Source organism: Pempheris klunzingeri, chromosome 11 (genome assembly GCF_042242105.1).
Source record: "Pempheris klunzingeri isolate RE-2024b chromosome 11, fPemKlu1.hap1, whole genome shotgun sequence".
NCBI lineage: Eukaryota > Metazoa > Chordata > Actinopteri > Acropomatiformes > Pempheridae > Pempheris > Pempheris klunzingeri.
In genome coordinates, this window is record NC_092022.1 from 19601485 (window position 1) to 19619362 (window position 17878).

Genomic DNA, 17878 nt, shown 5'->3' on the forward strand with positions numbered 1-17878 from the left:
TGGCTGGGTCTTTCAGCATGGCAATGATCCCAAACACACCGCGCGGGCAACGAAGGAGTGGCTTCGTAAGAAGCATTTCAAGGTCCTGGAGTGGCCTAGCCAGTCTCCAGATCTCAACCCCATAGAAAATCTTTGGATGGAGTTGAAAGTCCGTGTTGCCCAGCGACAGCCCCAAAACATCACTGCTCTAGAGGAGATCTGCATGGAGGAATGGGCCAAAATACCAGCAACAGTGTGTGAAAACCTTGTGAAAACGTTTGACCTCTGTCATTGCCAACAAAGGGTATATAACAAAGTATTGAGATGAACTTTTGTTATTGACCAAATACTTACTTTCCACCATAATTTGCAAATAAATTCTTTAAAAATCAGAATTTTGTCTCTCATAGTTGAGGTATACCTATGATGAAAATTACAGGCCTCTCTCATCTTTTTAAGTGGGAGAACTTGCACAATTGGTGGCTGACAAAATACTTTTTTGCCCCACTGTAGCTCATATGTGCCATAAAGCTCCATTGTGGTTCAAAAACTATTAAATGAGCAATATTGCACTGGGTAACACATTGCTTCATTATCATGAACCAGGGTACTGTAGTTTTATTTATGTCAAACCCACACACACCCTCCTGCTGCCACAAAAAAAATAATTGCAGAAAAAATAAGTGCAGAAAATCAGCAGCTGAAAAAAGTCCCAAACAAATACGATAATTACTCCTGTTTGAGTAATATCTAAAATGATGAAAATCACTGAGCCTTTTTTAAAAGTGAAATTATGTACTTGACCTTTCTTAGAAATAATAACCATGTTATCAATTAACAATGTAAAAAACGATGTGACAATGTAAAAGGGGTCGGTCATAGCAGTGAACCACAGAGTATAATCGCCTGAATCTGCAGGTCCCTTCTGCTTTTGAGCTTAACAGTCTCAAATCAGCTTTACTGCTACTTTTTTTCACTCTCACTCTAAAAAACTGCTGTGCACTACCTGCTTAGCACCAATCAGCCAACAGACACACTTAGTGACCAGCTAGTGAACGCAGTGGAGCATTTTGCCACTGAAGAATCAGATAGTTCCCTCAGGAGTTGGTAGAGATCAAAAACAGAACTAAATATTGGACTCCAAATGAATGTTAATGTTGCTCTGTAACTGCTGGAAACTATAATTGATAATAAGGTCCCCATATTAACTATATAACTATATTAACATATTAACAGTTGTTGCAGGTTTAATGATTCTTCTGTAGGAGCAAATGGGCTTGACGCTGAGAGCCACAGAAGGGAAAAGAAGTTGAAGATATTGACTTTGGATTTGTTAACAATGACGGAAGTATAGAATACCACCTGCCATATACTTCCGGTGCAGAGAGGACACAAGTGTAGCACACAGGGCCCTTAGTAAGAGTTTAAGGGTTTCTCACCAGAGAGAATAGTAAAAGTGAGCATTTAAGGATATAATCATGTAGGCAGGGCACTCGTTTGCTTAGTGCAAATGATAAAAAGTTCCAATTAAATGAGAATAAGCTGTCAGTGGCTGTTTTAATTGTGGAAGTGTGGGGTGTGGAACAAGAGCGCCTTGTTCATTCCTACTTATGAAGATTACACTAAGGGTTGTTAAGGCGAGTTTTAGGCTTCATTTACAAGCACTGATTCTATATTGCCAAATAACCTGACAAGATGTGGCCCATGTGGTGTTACTATGTCTTATTAGGTGTCCATAACACAGAGAAACTAAATATTCTGCACAAATGAACCCGTTGACCTGTTCAGCTTTGGATGGAGATGCAAGGAGAGGCAGAGGTGCAGTTATGTAAGCCCAAGCCATGATTGTACACACTGTGCTCTTGGACTGCCAAGATTTGTATTTTACCAGCGGTAACTAATGCCTCCTGTTAGAGTATCCCCAGTGTGGCAAGTGTTGACAGGCTCATCTAGGATGTGATTTCTGCTTCATGAGCAGGATTCATATGCCTGAATCCCTGACTGCCATAAAAACAGACATAATGCCCCAATCGCACCTCCTCCGGCTCCTACTCCTCCATAGAAAAACAAAACACACATACTACCCACACACGCTCTTAGTATGTATACATCTCTCTTTCTGTCATTAGCAGGCTCACACACAGAGGAACAAAGGAATAAAAAGAAGAGATCAAGATAGATAGAAGATGAATCAACACACCGCAGGTCAAAAGATATTAGTGAAGAGCAGGGAGGACACAGGAAGTCGAGGCTAAAAGGAAAAGTGGTACATTGGGAGAATGTGTGAGGTGGCATGTATTTAAAGCAGTTAGTTGACAGAAGCTGGAGGCAGGAGGAAGAGTGGGAGGAGAGCAAGCTACATGTGAGAGTGGGAGAGGTTGAATACGGAGGAGGGCAAGGGTGAAAATAATCAAGAGAGCAGGAATGGAGGGGAGAAGGACGGAGAGGGGAGGAGGAATGTGAAATGGAAACAGGATGTTTCACTGGAATCAGTGTTTCCTCGAACCTGTGCCGTGGCACGGGGGTGTCGAGCGTGTAGGTGAGGCTATGTATAGATGAGTGAGGAGAGTGGGAGCCAGGCTCACATGCCGCGATCACAGGAAGACATCACAAACACCGGTGTGGCAAGCTTTTTCTGTACGCTTACACACCAAAACAACTATTTCGTAAAGCAGCCCACGGTCAGAGAGCACTTCCATTTACATTCATACGGATTTTGTGAGGTATAATCGCTACGTCCAATTCAGCCACAGTACGACCCATTTCAAATTGTGTTTTCACATTATTTTGGCCATTGTCTATGAAATAAGAGTGTGGGAGCGCACTGCGTCATCCCACCTCCAGTGTGCAACCCGCCTGACTCCTGCTGACAAACAGAGACGTTTGATAACCACGCACGCTGCGTTGTGGCCTAAAGTTAAGTGTGTTTTTATACACAACACCCCCCCTTTCCCCTTCTCCTCCACCAGCTCTTCCACAACTAAACCCCCCCCCCCCCCCCCCCCTCCTTTGCTTTCCACTGTGAGCTTGAGTCTCCTGCTGCTTGGCAACAGTGTGGACTGCCTGTGTGGGCGTTTGGCGTTGAGTGCCAGGCAAAAGCACTGACTAGGAGGGGCACAGTTACAGTTACGACTCAACTACGCACACCAGGCACCTGCTGTACCCTGTGAGTTTGTGTGCACACGTGAGCGCTTGTGTATAGGTGTGTTTGAAATGGATATGATTCACCCAGCAAAGAACAATTAGACTTCATTAAAATATGTTGTGGGAGACACAGAAGGAGTAATTCAAGAAAATGATATCCTTACAGATCACCAAAGGGATATTCTGTAAAGTCTGTAACAGATCTCGGTCATAAAGCATGACTAATTGTCTGTGGTTGCCAGCCAGAAAAACCACATCCCAACTTTTAAATGAAAGAGAGTCTGTGGCCTGTGATAAACGAAACGTCGCAGCACTCATCTGTCTTCAGTGTGTCTCCTCCATCCCCATCAAGCCGTCATTCAATCCTGCTTCTGTCTTTCACCCTGCTCCTGCTCCCACTCCTACCCTCTCTTCACTCCTCTCCCTCTCTCTATTCTGTGTCTCTCGCCCACAGAGTTCTTCACAGAAGAGCTCACAGCGTTCCCACGGTAACCAGTCTCCCTATTCTGCTCCACCGAACGTGTGCATGAGTGTTTGACAAACATCCCGCCTCAAAAGTGCCACTTCTCTGCATTTGAACGGGAAAGACAATGAATAAAGTTATAGTAGCAGCTGGGAAAAGACCAGGGAAGGGCACCTTGATCTACTGCTGACCGACAGAGTCCAGTGTGAATGGTAGTGTGAAACATGCACATACTACACCAGGGGCTCATCATGATTTTGGTTAAAAGTTCAAGGTTCAAGGCTCCCTGTTTGTCACACGTGCAGAGATACAAAGTAAAACACGCTGTGAAATGAAGGGGAGGCTGATCAAATCAGTGATCAAGAAAATATCAATAAGATCAGCAAATGAAGTGAGATAAAATAGGTACAATTACCAGGACAAGGTGAAACTATATGTCAATACATAATCTAAACATACAAATGGTACCAGTTGCCAGAATCTACCAGCATTTACAGCTAAAGTAACCTGGTGTGAAAGTATAGATGGAAACTGAGAACTGGTTCCAGCTCAGAAGCAGTTCCACATTGTCAGATCCATCTGATTCATATAGCTCCAAGCTTATCAGTTCGTTTTATTCACGTTGGCATGTTTTTGACAGTTGCCAATGCAAAACTATGATGTCAAACTCATTCATCTACACTGCTGGGAACTTGGAGTCTTAGACAGAGAGGAAGAAATGGCCACAAAGAAAGCTGACAACACTGCTAGCTGTAACTAACTAATGTAATATAGTTAATTAGAGAGTCGAGAAGAGTCGATAATGGCATTCATATCAATGGAATCTTATCAATTCTTTTCCCTAAATAAAAGTGGCAGTGGCAGAAAGAGGCAGTGTGTGCAGTACTGTGAAGTGTTCATGAGTGTGATTAGATCCACAGTGATGTTTAACCCACTGATGAATGGACAGAGGGCTTAGTGCGTTGCCTTCCTCGCTAATAACAAAGCAAGGCTGCTAATCTCTGTGCTAATTTACCACGGCTGTTGTTCGGACTCGACTGTTATCTGTACACAGCTGCCATTTAAAACAAAGCAAAGGAGAAAGGAGGCAGCTCCACTCTGAGGGGTAACAGGAGGAAAACAGGAGGCGGTTGTGTCAGGATCAGTAAATTTCGTTCCCCTTCCAAACCTGGGTAGGTTTGGGGCGTCGGAAGTGGGGGGAGGTAGTAAATGACGCGTGGACAGAAATATAATATTGTAAGTGCCTTGAGGACAGCTTTACAGTTTCCACAGCAACTATATCTCTCACAGCACTCCCGGTCCAAGGACATTTCACTTCCTGTACATCACAGCTATTCACTTGTCTCCTTTCCATCTCAGCAAAGTCAGGCGCGATGGCGTCCACAGATAGAGGCTGAATGGAAAATAACTGTAGGTGCGCTCTTAGAAATAAAGGAGCTTCAGGCGAAGGAGGAGAAGCTTTATGGTTTCTGGTGGAACATTTTTATAAAAGGTTCCACCAGGAACCTAACATAAGAGGTTTATACCTAGAAACATCTGCAACCATCTCCATTTATGTTCCTACTCACTGTGGGGAGCTCTAAGAAACCTATAACCACCTATAACCCTTTTGTCCTCTAAAGAGTTCTAAGAAGAACCATATTGTATTCAACAGATGCAGCAAAAAATTATTAAATCCCATATATTGTTTATTGTGGTCATCCATCATAACAATGTTTATTACAATAAGCAACGTTTAAATTGAAAAGGCAACCAATTTTAATGAGTATGGATAAGGAGGGGGAGACTCTCTGAGGATAAACCAACAGAGCAAAAGAGGCTGTAAAGATGCTGGCATAGAAAGAAGGCTTTCCTCAGCAGGTGAATTCATATCATCTCCAGCAATAATGACACAGAAAAGAGGGAAGAGCAAAAAAAAAAGATAGTTAGTAGCATCATGCCAAGGCCTGCTTACTACACCAGATGAATCAAAAGCCATTTACAAACAACAAAGTAATGCCGGCTCCTTATTCGACTCCTTCCATGTTTCTCTCAACTACAGTGTTTTCTTGTTGTTTTGCGGTGTGGTGTTTTTCTGTACGTATATTTACTGGGGCATCCATTTAACAACAAAATGAGTTGCACTTTGATGATATAATTCAAGATGCGTCAGATTTGCTTTCATGTTTTAGGTTTAATAGGACAACACGAGCACTGATAAAGCATTATACTGTCTCAATAGAAAAGGCGTTGGTGTAATCACCCAAACCCTCTTGTTCAAGCCACTGGCACAAATCACTGTTTATCCACGCTGTATAGTTCATTTCTACAAAAAAGCAAGAAATAAATGCCAGCATTAGAATACTCCACCTTCAACAATAAAAGTCCTTAGCTAAACTCAAGCTTGCTGATTTAAGATATTAGATTTAGCTTACCTTCATTCTCTGAAGTTTATGATCTTCTGTCACTTCAATCCACCTTTTTGGTATCAATTCATACAGAGATCAGCCCAAGTAATCACACTCATGATCAAGGGTAAGTACTTGAATTGTAAAGGCATTCACCTGTTTTGTGTGACCTGAATGTTGATCTTAGAAACACCCTCTGTCAGGGTGGGTCATTAATGTAGCGGTTAAGACGTATGAGGAAAGGAGATTTCAAAATAAGAGCTCTTCTTTGCCCAGCCTACTTCTCCTAGACATGCCTGAGCTCAGTTTAACATCCAAGTGAGATTTTGAGCATTTTCTCATAATTCCTAAATTCAACTCCTGAGAAATTGCCTCTCTGTTGTCTCAGCCCAACCCTATTTTTCTCTCACTGCACGTATTTGTCTGAAATAGTCGGCTCAATATAACAGTGGGATCCAAAGGAAAACCTGACTGTCTTAAAAATGAGCCCGCACAATATCAGAAATTTGATCAAATTCACGTCTCAACTCTTCAGAGCTGTTTCGCTTGTTGGAAAAAAAAAGAGTCCAATCAGGATCTATAGCAGAGATTTGTCACAAACGGCTTCTAAACAAGGGGTCTGACCAGAACTTAAGCTTTGAGCCCTCTCAACTGGGGGAGGTAAAAGGCAAAGAGACCTGCCTCCTTTTTTCAAATTCAGTGCATGATTGACCAACAACTCAATCACGCTTTATAGTAATCACTAAGTGTTGTATATCAAGTGTTGATTATGGGGTTTTAATTCTGTGGCATATTAATGTTCACCGCGTTTAAGAAAAGTCAGTACAACTGTATACTTGGTTTGAATGATCTAAATATGCAGGGCAGTGGGATCAGGGTGGTTTGTTTGTGTTTCCTTCAGTAGTAGTTGGACTGATTATGCTCATGGAATCGGCTCCTTCCAGGTTGATACACTTAAATGTATTACACCTTTAAAATCAGTCTCTCTGTGGCTAGTGCTGCCTAGCGGTGTGTGCCTGGCTGGTGCTGGAAGGGCCTTTGTATGCTCTCTCCGTGTTCATGTGTGCTTCCTGCAGGTGCTCAGCCCCCCCCCGCTCTCAATGCTTAGGATGGGTTTGATGCAGACATCAGATTTAACTGTGTCACTCTATGTTGGATTGCATGTGGCAATTCAGTTGGTTTGATTTAACTGCACTCAGTTTATCGTCCCTGCTTTCTACAATACTTCAGGAACTCTTTCCTCCAAAGACGGTTCTTAATGGAGCCCTTAGGTTTACAAAGAACCCTTGAAGAACAATTTCTTCAAGAAAGTCGTCTTCAGAAGCTAATGGTTTGGGGTAGAGCCACAGGCCTTCAGGATGAACCTTTATTTCTAAGAGTGCAGGCACTAAGAATGACAGAGGCAAGACAGAGGGCATGTAGCATATAGCATATCATCTTGGGTACAAAAATGTGCCGCCTCCAATTCTTTAGTTAAAGGTTTTGTAGCACTTCAAAATGAGAAAATGAAATGTCACATAGCCCGTCAGTCTGTCTGCTGACGTCACATGTGCTGTCGCTTCTGTAGAATATAACTGTACAGGGCAGTGTATGCTGTCAATAAACTATTCAGAAATAGGTGAAACTCAACACCACAGAGAATCCCTCTGCCTTTACATGTAATATGAAAAAAAAAGAGTGTCTCATTAAGTGGAGCGTGACTATCTTCGGAGAGAGCCGAGGTTATTCGCGAGTCCGCTCTGGACATGAAATGCAGGCGCTTACTTTTCACTAGGCCACTGATAAATGAAAATATGTATCCTCGTGACTCCTGAGTAACATGTGACTAAATATAAATGAGAACCCAGTATGATTTTCCATTTTGCACACACTGTATGAAGCCATGAACACTCACTGCACTCAAGAAGGCAAAAAAACACCACCCACGTACACTTGCCTCCCACACACACACACACATCTATCATTTAAATATACATCAAGCTAAACAGCAACACAGTAATCATTAGCACTATGGCGATATTTTAATTCTGACCAAAATTAAATATCATTTAATCCACTCAATCCTGAAATAGACCATTTAAAGGAGAGAGAGAGAGAGAGACTGGGTTTTTGAGAAAACAGCAGCTGCAGCTTCACTGCATTTCTTCTAGAAACTCACAGTGAGTCCGGAGAGGATAGATTACCTCCCATCACATCACATCACACAGACTGTTTCGAGCAGGTCAGCACAGGCTCAGCTGAGCTTACCCACACATTTGCCTGGGGCCAGCTCATTTTTCGAAGTTGTATCTGCACTATTTTAACCACTATAGGATGCAAAATATTACTCAAAAATACCAAATCACCACCGAAATTGCGTATTCATCATTAGCAAAATGGAGGAATATGCTATCAACCTAGTCGGGAACAATAACTGTGAAAAGAGGGGAAGAGAAAGAGAACGGCACAAAAGTAATTTCAGCAGCGTCTCTGAGTCATATCTGCAGCAGTGGGAAACAGAAACAGCGAGGGGGAGAGAGTGAGTCTGTGTACGTGGGTATGTGAGAGAGAGTTACAAAGAAAGACGGAGGGAGAGGGGTGGAGAGTAGGTTGTAAAGGGGATGGGGTTGTGTGTAGTGGAGCTCCTTGTGAAACAAAACACCATTACCATTCTCCACACTTCCCAAACGGAATTAATGTCAATCGAGCACAGAGAGTCGAGCACATGCCCACAATGCCCAGCGTGGAGGGGAAGATAGATGGGCGGATGATGGAATAGAGAGACGAGCCGAGACACAAGTACCTTCACAGGGCTCTTCGGAGCTTCTGAACACTCCCACTGTGACAGTGAGAGCGAAGTGAGGAAGGGAAAAGATAGCTCAGCTCCTCTTTTTCTTTGCTGTTATATAATAATACTGCTGAGTATCATCACCACTGGGGCTTTCGCCAAGACCTGTAGCTGCCCCCCCCACACACACACACCCCTGCATGTGGACAGCTGCATACATGCATGTAGCACATAATGAAGGACACAATCTCACACCCATGCGGCGAGAACTGACACACCGTCATAACGTGGCAGCCTGCATGGCACACTGCTGGGTCCCATCAGCTGTCTACTAATGGACATCCCAGGTTATAGCCCACAGTGCACATATACACACTCTCCAAAAAGACACACAAAACACATACACATTGATATAGGCACAGCTGTAATTATCACCACAGCACTAGTGGTAATTATACTCTGGTGACACTAATTAATCTCTCATGCACTCTGTGTGGACCGCCCTCCTTCTTTCACACATTTGTTGCACACATACATTATGTAAAGAGACACTTACACACACACACGCACACATAGCCTCATACGAAATGCACTTGCGTGACCTCTCCCAAAATAACAACAAAAAAACATCTGCCGCGCTCACAGCGAGCCGCGGCGATGCCCTCAAACCTGCTGCTTCTCGGAGGAGTGACTTGACGTCAAAAATCAGTTCACCTTGAGGCCTCCGACTCACATTGTTCACACTGCCATTAGCAGGAGGAGGGGAATGGAATGGTGAAGCATGTGGGACAGCTGTGTGCGGCGTGCCGCTGGGAGGAAGGCGAGGAAGAGGGAGCGACTTTGTTGATGCAGTTGCTGCATGCATGGGTAAAAAATGGGGCAAGTTTATTCAGTTTCCTTGTCCAAAATCTAAATTGTTATGTGAGGCGCAGAGAGCACAGGGCAGAGATGAGGACTCTGCTGGAGGAGAAAAAACTAATTGGACAAAAACAAAGGCAGCTCTCTGAGCCTTGCCTTCTGTGGGCCAGGCTCCCCTCTCCTCTCTCCCTCCCTCTCTTACACACTCTGTTGACAGATGGCGAATCAGTGTGTGTGTTCCACCTTTTCTCTTTTAGACTGAGGCACGCTGAGTAAGGTCGCTCACTCACTTTCCTCCCTCTTGTCATTTTTCTCTTCTCCCCAAACCTTTCCCACATCTTCCTTCTGTCTCTTCCTCTGATCCATAGGCAGAGCCATATTCAGAGCGTCACAGGCACTGACGCTGAAGAAATCCGTGTTCGTATCTGATCCATTATTAGAGGAGAGGGTTTAGTCGCTGACCTAAGCTAACAGGCCAGTTTTAGTAGAGGCTGGGTCACAGCCAGACAGGGACAATATGGCTCTACTGTGCGGGTGACTCTTTATTAAATGTGACACTTCATATGATTCGCTTGCCTGAGCCTGGTTCCAGAGCTACAGGCAATTAACAAGGGAGGATCAGCAAGATCTACATTTGCAATTCATCACCGCATTTAACACCTACATAAATAACTAATATGTGCTTCTGTCTAGTGACTAAGTTGCCCCTGGGGATGAGGGGAGGGGGCCAGAGAGGCAGACAGCAGAGGAAAAGACAACTCTAATCGATGAGGGATTTGGTCAAGTCTGAATCAATCATTGATAAGACGACGGGGACCGTAAGAAAACAGATAGCGAGCAAATCCAGTGATAATTGCTGAGATGATTGTGTGTAGAGCCATGTTATCTTAAGCAGGCAGACTAATGGTCCCTGCTGCTAAAACTGAAACAATGTATTTCACTGTGTGCTATTTCACATGTATTGCTGCCTACTCTCCAAGCTTAATGCTTCCGGAACAAAAGCCGATTCTTTCTGTGCGTGGTTAAGTAAAAGCAAGGACAGATGCACTTGCTGTTTGCCAAAGCTGTGTTTGCAGCACTCTAACTTCAGGTCAGCCTTGAGTTTGGAGGGGGGGGGGGGGCGACCAGCCTACAGTTCAGAGTGAAGAGGAAAAGAAAAACACACTTTTTTCGCAACCTGTGGGCAGATTTTTCACACAAAAGGGCTTCACTGGTCCAGAAAGTACAGATCATCATAAAAAAAGGCCCATAACCCCTTCTGCCTGGACTCCAGTTTTTTCCTCAGCAAACTACTATGCAACTCCCACGCACATCACATAATAGATTGTGATCATTACAGTGATCAAACCCTCTGCAGGCACAATCACACAAAGCACGATGAAATGGACACCTTGAGCACTTATCACTCTACCCATAATCCTCCACCACTCTGAATATTTCCTCATGCCGGTGTATTAAAAAAAAAATCCCTTCTTAGGTTTAGTCCCATTACTGTGAGGATTATCTCTGATGACTAGAGAGGCTGCAGCCCCATACAGCCTGTCATTAAGTGAGCTTAACATATAAATGTTCTGTCACATTGGATGTCGTGGACACTGTGGTCATCACCACGATTCAGAGCAACATGGACACTGATATTCATGTAATGTGACATGAAGCAACGCTCATCATTCGTTGGTTGGAGATCAAACCAACAGAAGAGGCTTCTGTGTTTGCAAAGAACTTACTTTCTCCGTATGGTGGAGCTGGCGTTGGTGTCTGTGCTGTCGGTGCGCTCAAGCCGGTCTCTCTCTGTGGTGGAGGAGCCGCAGGAGAGACCTCGGGTCAGCCTGGTGTGGGTCCTCCTCTCCCTGCTGGGCGCTGGGGTTGCGGCTGGTCCAGCTGTGGCCTGAGACGTCGAGGTGCTACCATTCCCGCTGCCACCGCCGCCACCACCACTGCCATGATGGATGGGGAGGGACAGAGGCTGGCTGTGGTTGTGGTTCTGATCGGGGGTGTCCGAACCAGGCGTCCGCGGGCTGCGTTCCTGCCTCAGGTCCTGGTTCTCTTGGCTGACCCGGTCCAGTTGGCCCTCCAGCTCCTCGATGCGCCGGCGCTGGGTCTCCAGGAGCTTGGCCTGGCTCTCGATGATGTTGTTGAGCTCCAAGAGGTACTCCACTGCCCGGTTGGGGCTCTCCGGGCTGGTCTCCATGGTGGGAGCCCTGCCTCTGGGGGTAAGACCACCACCAGCCACCACCACAGTTTCGACCCCGTGGGGCCGAGATCCACCCCCCCCACCAGCCCTGGAGAGTGGGGGGGAGGGAGGGACCGACGAAGTCTCTAATGAAGATTAACTAATGGCTTCAGATGTCCAGAAAAAGGAAGTCACAGAGAGAAAGATGCTGAGAAGGTCAAAATGACTACATATCCCCAAATTTGAGGGCAAAAATGAGCATTATAGCATCTTAGCAGCCATTGAAAATGTTGCAATGCCGAGAATAGAGTTCAAAGCTCAAAAAGAAGCTCAAGACACTGTTGATTGTCTGATTTCTTGAAGTCGCAGTCATCTTTACAGACCATCCCAAATCAGCATGAGGCGGGTGAGGAGTTTGGGGCATCATGGTGAATATAATTAATTCATTAAGCTAAATATTTAAAAAAAAAAGAAAAAAAGACTGAGATTGGCTGGAGGAGGGGGTACTGTCTGAGCGAGGCTGATCAAAGATCTACAGTGGACTCAGGCTGCTTTCATTGCAAAAAATACAGACTTGAATAATTAGATTATCAATGAATCCACTGACCTGTGACATATCCTGCTCATTGACTCTCAGAGCTTGTGCATTAAAAACAATAAATCTGAAATACATCAACCTTCAGCCTCCTCGACGTACAGGGGAGGGGGGAGTGGGGGTAATGGGGGGGGGGGGGGGGTAATGTTATGTATGATCTACCAATAATTATCAGACACGGTCAATCATTACATAACAGAGAAAATTCTGCTCCCTCCCACGTTGAATATCCCCGCAGTCTATCATGGTTGCTTTCAACCCATGGCTTGATGTGTCTTTACGGCACAGAAAGTGAGCAGAGGTGCTTTACTAAGTTCATTGTCGAGGTCCAGATCCTCCCCTCTGGTCCGACAAAACTACATCCTAGCGCTTAAAATTCAGATTCGCTCCCAAACAATGTGCGTCTTTGGGCTTTTTCATCCGAGAATAATGCAGAGTTTACCTCCACGTCGCGTATTCATAAACACAGGTCTTGGAAATAAAAACGTGTCACCACTTAAGGACCAACAACTATCCGGAATATTTTTAACAGCCCGAAAGTCTCAATAGGCTGTGCCAAATCTTTAAACTGTGGGAGCCTACTTCTACGCTGATCTGGGATCGGTTTAAACGAACAGGTTGAGTTATTTCCTACTTATCTGACAAGAGTTTCGGGTGCAGCAGGTCGGTAATCCATCACACAGGAGAGCAGCGGTGCGTCTTCTTTGCGGTGGCGCAGAAATGCGGAGAGGTGTCGCTTCTTGAGCGTCTGAACTGTAGAGATGCGTGCGGCTTTTCCTCTGAGCGCATCACGGTCAAGTCCGCCACAATAACACCGGACTTCCGGTAAAGAGTTTCAAAATAAAAGAGGAACATACACGCATGATACCTTTTAAAGGAAAAGACTGATCACAACCAAAACAATAATAAATGCATGTATCATAATAACGATGGTGATGATGATGATTATCATTATTACTTGCCATGAAAGTTTTTTTTTTAAGTAAGACAAACAAAGAAAAGATTAAATTGTCAAACACATTTTTAGACTTTAATTCATGTCTGCAATTAAATGTATACATTGCTGATTTAAAGCGTGTGTTGTATAAATTAGGAGAAACCAGAATACTAGTTAAATAGTTAATCTTGACTTCTTTTCTGGGATTTTGAGAGACAAAATTAGTAAACATATTAAAATGATCTGATTCATCTAAATGATAATCATGGTAATAAAAATTATTATCATTATTATAAAAAAATATAACTAAAGAACCACTCCAGTTTTTTGATCATCTGTACACCAGAATATTTCAGACATTTTAAAAACATCACTTTCCATTTTTCCCCAAATCACACAGGTCATAGTATTTTCCCATAAATTCCTCTCTATATAAAGCACACATTCATCATCAGGGTAAGTGGCCAGATTAGGGAGACAACAAATGATGTGCAGAGATAAAACACAGACACATTTTTACAAAGAAAATTTGCTCTAAAGGAATGAAGACCAAGCGTAGCCCCCATATAACATTTTATTTTGAAGGTGCAATCAGAATCTTATTTTGCATGAGTTTTTGTAACTTTACACACTCCGGGAACCCTGTTGAGCGCCTGTGAATCAGGAGTTCACATGAAGAAAACAATACAATAGACTGTAATGCAAATCCTGTAAGACATCATAGACCTCATTCTGCTCTGCTTTTCTATAGTTTAAACACACAAGCTCTATTTGAGTTAACTTGAACAGTTCAGATCTACTTATTCAAGTCTACATCTTTCCGACTCCACAGCCTGTGAATGCTGATAAAAACGGGCAGCATCCGTGTTTTTACTGCGGTGATATATTTATTTTTTTTTGTTTTTGCGTCTGAGCGGACTTGAACAGAAGGATGCGGCTTAGGACAACATGAGAGAAAGGCAGGCCTCAGAGCGGTGCTATTTTTAGTGGCAGTGCTTAAGTGCTCGTATCTGAACTGAGACTCGGGCTATATATTCTGTCTCTGATAGCTCGCAGGTGAGGATGCTGCTGCTGCGAACAGGAGACTAATGTCAGACTGAGTGGAGGAAAATGTAAAATCCCTGTTCTCGCAAAAAGCAGGTTTAATATTTCATCTGTGGAAAATGATCAGATTTTTTTTTTATCCCCTTTTTGTGTCAATTCTATGATTTCCTTCATTTCTTATTTTTGATTTTATAGACACACACCTCATCCTGTTGCTGAATATATAGTCTATCCTATGGGATCCTTAAAATAATCTCACACACACACACACACTCACACATGCACCTGCATCTCCTCTGAATATGCTGTAATTTTGCTGCCCTCTGCTGTCCATTACTGTGGCTTGCCTGCTGTTCATAAAAAAGCAATAAAATAAAAAGACATGCGTGACCACTGAGGAAATTTGTTCAGCACTTTATTTGGAGTTTTATTAGAACATGTATACAGTTCGGCCATATACTCTCCCTTAGGAAATGAAAGTCTAAAAAAAAAAAAAAAAAAAAAGATTAGCAAACGTTATAAAATAAGTCTTACATATAGGCTACCAAGCTACTCTGTATGGTCATTGGTTGGGGGATATAGTGTGTTGGTTTGCTCACTGTGGTGCCATTTCTGGGCAGCACAGCAATGCAAACAAATAGGCAGGGCACACCAAGTGATTCATGTCAGCTCTGTGGTTTGTTCAGAGTGGGTACGAACGGAGGAACGACTTCACTGATAGCATCAACCTTTAGATAATTAATGGGCTGGTAACGAACAGCTTTAACAGTCTGCGTCTCCTCATGCTGTCGTAAAAAAGAGTCGACATGATTGCTTTAACATTTAAATAATATGAATCCACTCTGTGCTATGAAAATGGCGTGAAGTCACTTTGTAGCTTTTCCTCCTAATGGCTTATAATCTAGAGCAAAGTATCTGAAAACCTGAGTATTTCAAAAAAGACAATTTCATAGAAAAATAACATCTCACAGTTTCCATTCAGCTTGAGTTATTCTTTTTTATAACTGAATCTTTAAGAAAAAAAAAAAAAAGCAAAATATAATGATGTGCTATTTTGCCATCTTCGACGCGACACTGAGCTCAGATTCTGTAGAGGCTTATGATTATTGTTTTTGTGGATTTACAGTTAAGGGCCTTTTTTGGCATGGCTGAAATTACTAAACGGCCCGCCCACCTCTCTTGTATTAGACCTCAGAGCAAAGGGTTTTCACAGTAAGAAAAATCAGTGGATAGGATAAAGTGGTTTATGTTACCAAGGCAACTGTACGTGGCACGATGGGCACAGCACTCTCTAGAATCTAGATTGTGGTTTTGTCTCGACCCCACATACACAATATTAACAGTACTCGAAATATGCACGCCGGATGCATATTTTTGGCATCTTTTGCTGACTTCTGAAGTAGGGTACAACACAGAGTATCCTTATCCACACTCAAGCAGCATATTACAAAACATTCATGTATGAACAGGGCAGGTACAATATAGTTCTTAGTCTGTATTTACATGTTGAGCCTTCACGAAAGCTATATACCAATTTTCACAAAATTTCTCATCACTCAATAATAAATATTATGAATGGGAAGCTGTTGTATGTAATATATAGATATACTGTATATTTTCATATATATATTATATATTTATATATATATATACATAGACTTATCATGATGTATTACAATACAGTAATACCAATCAGGGCTTGGCTCCGGTTAGTATAGTATTTACAGTAGGTTCTGCCGTTTATTTCTCTACAAATATTTACAGAATATAGATTTCACACCTGCTGTCGAAAACGATTTGCATCATCACAATCAAATATTCAGTTATATGGAACAACATTACAAGTCGAGGCAAGTGTCCACATTAGATGAAGAGGATACTGTACAAGCACGATACACCATTTCCTCTCAGACCAGATCGTTGCGCTGCCGCGGAAATGGATGGCTGATAGTCTTGGAAAGTTGCATTATTATTGCTCAGTATCTCCATGAGGTATAAGTGAATGTCTATGCAGTCTTTGTACAGTAGGGGGTACTTCGGGGGGGTGGGGGGGACACTCCGCTAAAGTAGCTCGAAAACAGAGATGCAGTGAGGTGAGGGAGAGATAGGAAGTAGGTTAAACCAAGGTGTCTCGTATACCTTGTTGACCTAGAAACATCTATCATAAATGCTGCAAAGGTAAAGAGAGGAGTGCAACGTAAAAAAAAGACAGTGTCATGGTTGTTTCAGCTGGAAAACAGATTTCACTTTACCATGTTGGTGTCATTTATGAGTTAAAATGTGAGAGTGGATTTCAGCCAGAGGTCAGCTGTAAAAAGGCACAAAGAACATGACTTCATACTACTGTAGATATCAAAGTGACTGAGAGAAGATGTTGGTAGTGTGGGTAGCTGCAGAAAACAAGTCGAGGTCTAACAGTGTGAGGCTGACGGAATCTGGCGCACGATCATTCAGCCTCTGCACGCTCTACTTCCTGTTAAAAGTCAAGAGAGACGCCGCTTCTTCCTCCTCCCTGCCCTGTCCGCCTCCCGGGGCGCCCGTTCCCCTCTACGACCTGAGCCGCCCTCTGCTGGCTGGGCATGAGCCAGGGGCCTGGCAGCACCTCGGCCCTGCGCCCGCCTGCGTCCGTGGCGGCCAGAGACAGGCCTGAGATGCTGGCAGCCGACACGCTGCTGTCAGATTGGCTGCCTCCAGACTCTGACTCATCGTCCCCTGGCTGCTCCGCGGACAGTGTGGAGGTGAGGAAGGAGAAGGGCTTTCTCTGTGACACCGGATCTACCACAGCAACTTTTGGTAAAGGCCCCTGGACACGCCTGCTCTGTGCGCTGTCGTCTTTATGATCCTCATTCAGCTCAGCCTCTCTATTTTCTCCCCTGTCGTCATCCCATGACCTCTCCTGCTCCTGCTCCTCCTCCTGCTCCTCCTCCTCCTCCTTCTCTCTCCTCAGCTCCCTGTACTCTGCTGCCATGTCCCAGTTTTCATCACCCTCCACCTCCCAGTTTTGTTTGGGTCTGGGAAGCTTTTGCTGAGGACTTGGAATGGGTAAGATAGCATCCTCATCCTCTTCACTCTCTTCTCTCTCTAACTTCACTCCCTCCTCCACCTCCTCCATCTGGTCTTCCACCGTTTCCTCAACTGGCGGTACCACCTGCTCCTCCCCTTGCTCCGGCTCTTCCTCTGCTCTCCTCACCCTCTCCTTGCTTCTGCTTTTCCTCTCTTTGCTTTTGCTCCTCCCTCTCTCCCTCTCCCTTTTCCTTCCCGTCACCGTCCCCCTTTCTGTCTCGCTATCATCATAACTCCTGAGGGCGTCTCTGGGTAAACTCCGAGACTCCCTTTTTCTCCGCCTCCTCCCCCTCCTGTCCGTGTCCTCCCGAGACCTCTCTCCCCGCTCAGAGACGGGGCTTTGTAAACCCGAGCGCCCTCCTCCCTCGCCCTTGCCCCGGATTTTCCTTCTTCCCGTCCCTTTCCCTCTCTCGTGTCCGTTTGAAGACCTGCTTCTCTTCTTCTGCTTGGAGCTGTGCCGCTTCCGCC

At 44.0% G+C, this 17878-nt stretch overlaps 1 protein-coding gene across 1 annotated transcript in view; it reads right to left on the reverse strand.

Annotated features, from left to right (window-relative positions):
• The window catches only part of iqsec2b (IQ motif and Sec7 domain ArfGEF 2b), a 30933-nt gene extending 19144 nt beyond the window's left edge, over positions 1–11789 (reverse strand). The window contains exon 1 of the mRNA XM_070839241.1: positions 11326–11789. Coding sequence (XP_070695342.1) covers positions 11326–11789 — 464 coding nt within the window. The remainder of the gene's footprint in view (positions 1–11325) is intronic.
• Between the last annotated feature and the right edge of the window lie 6089 nt (positions 11790–17878).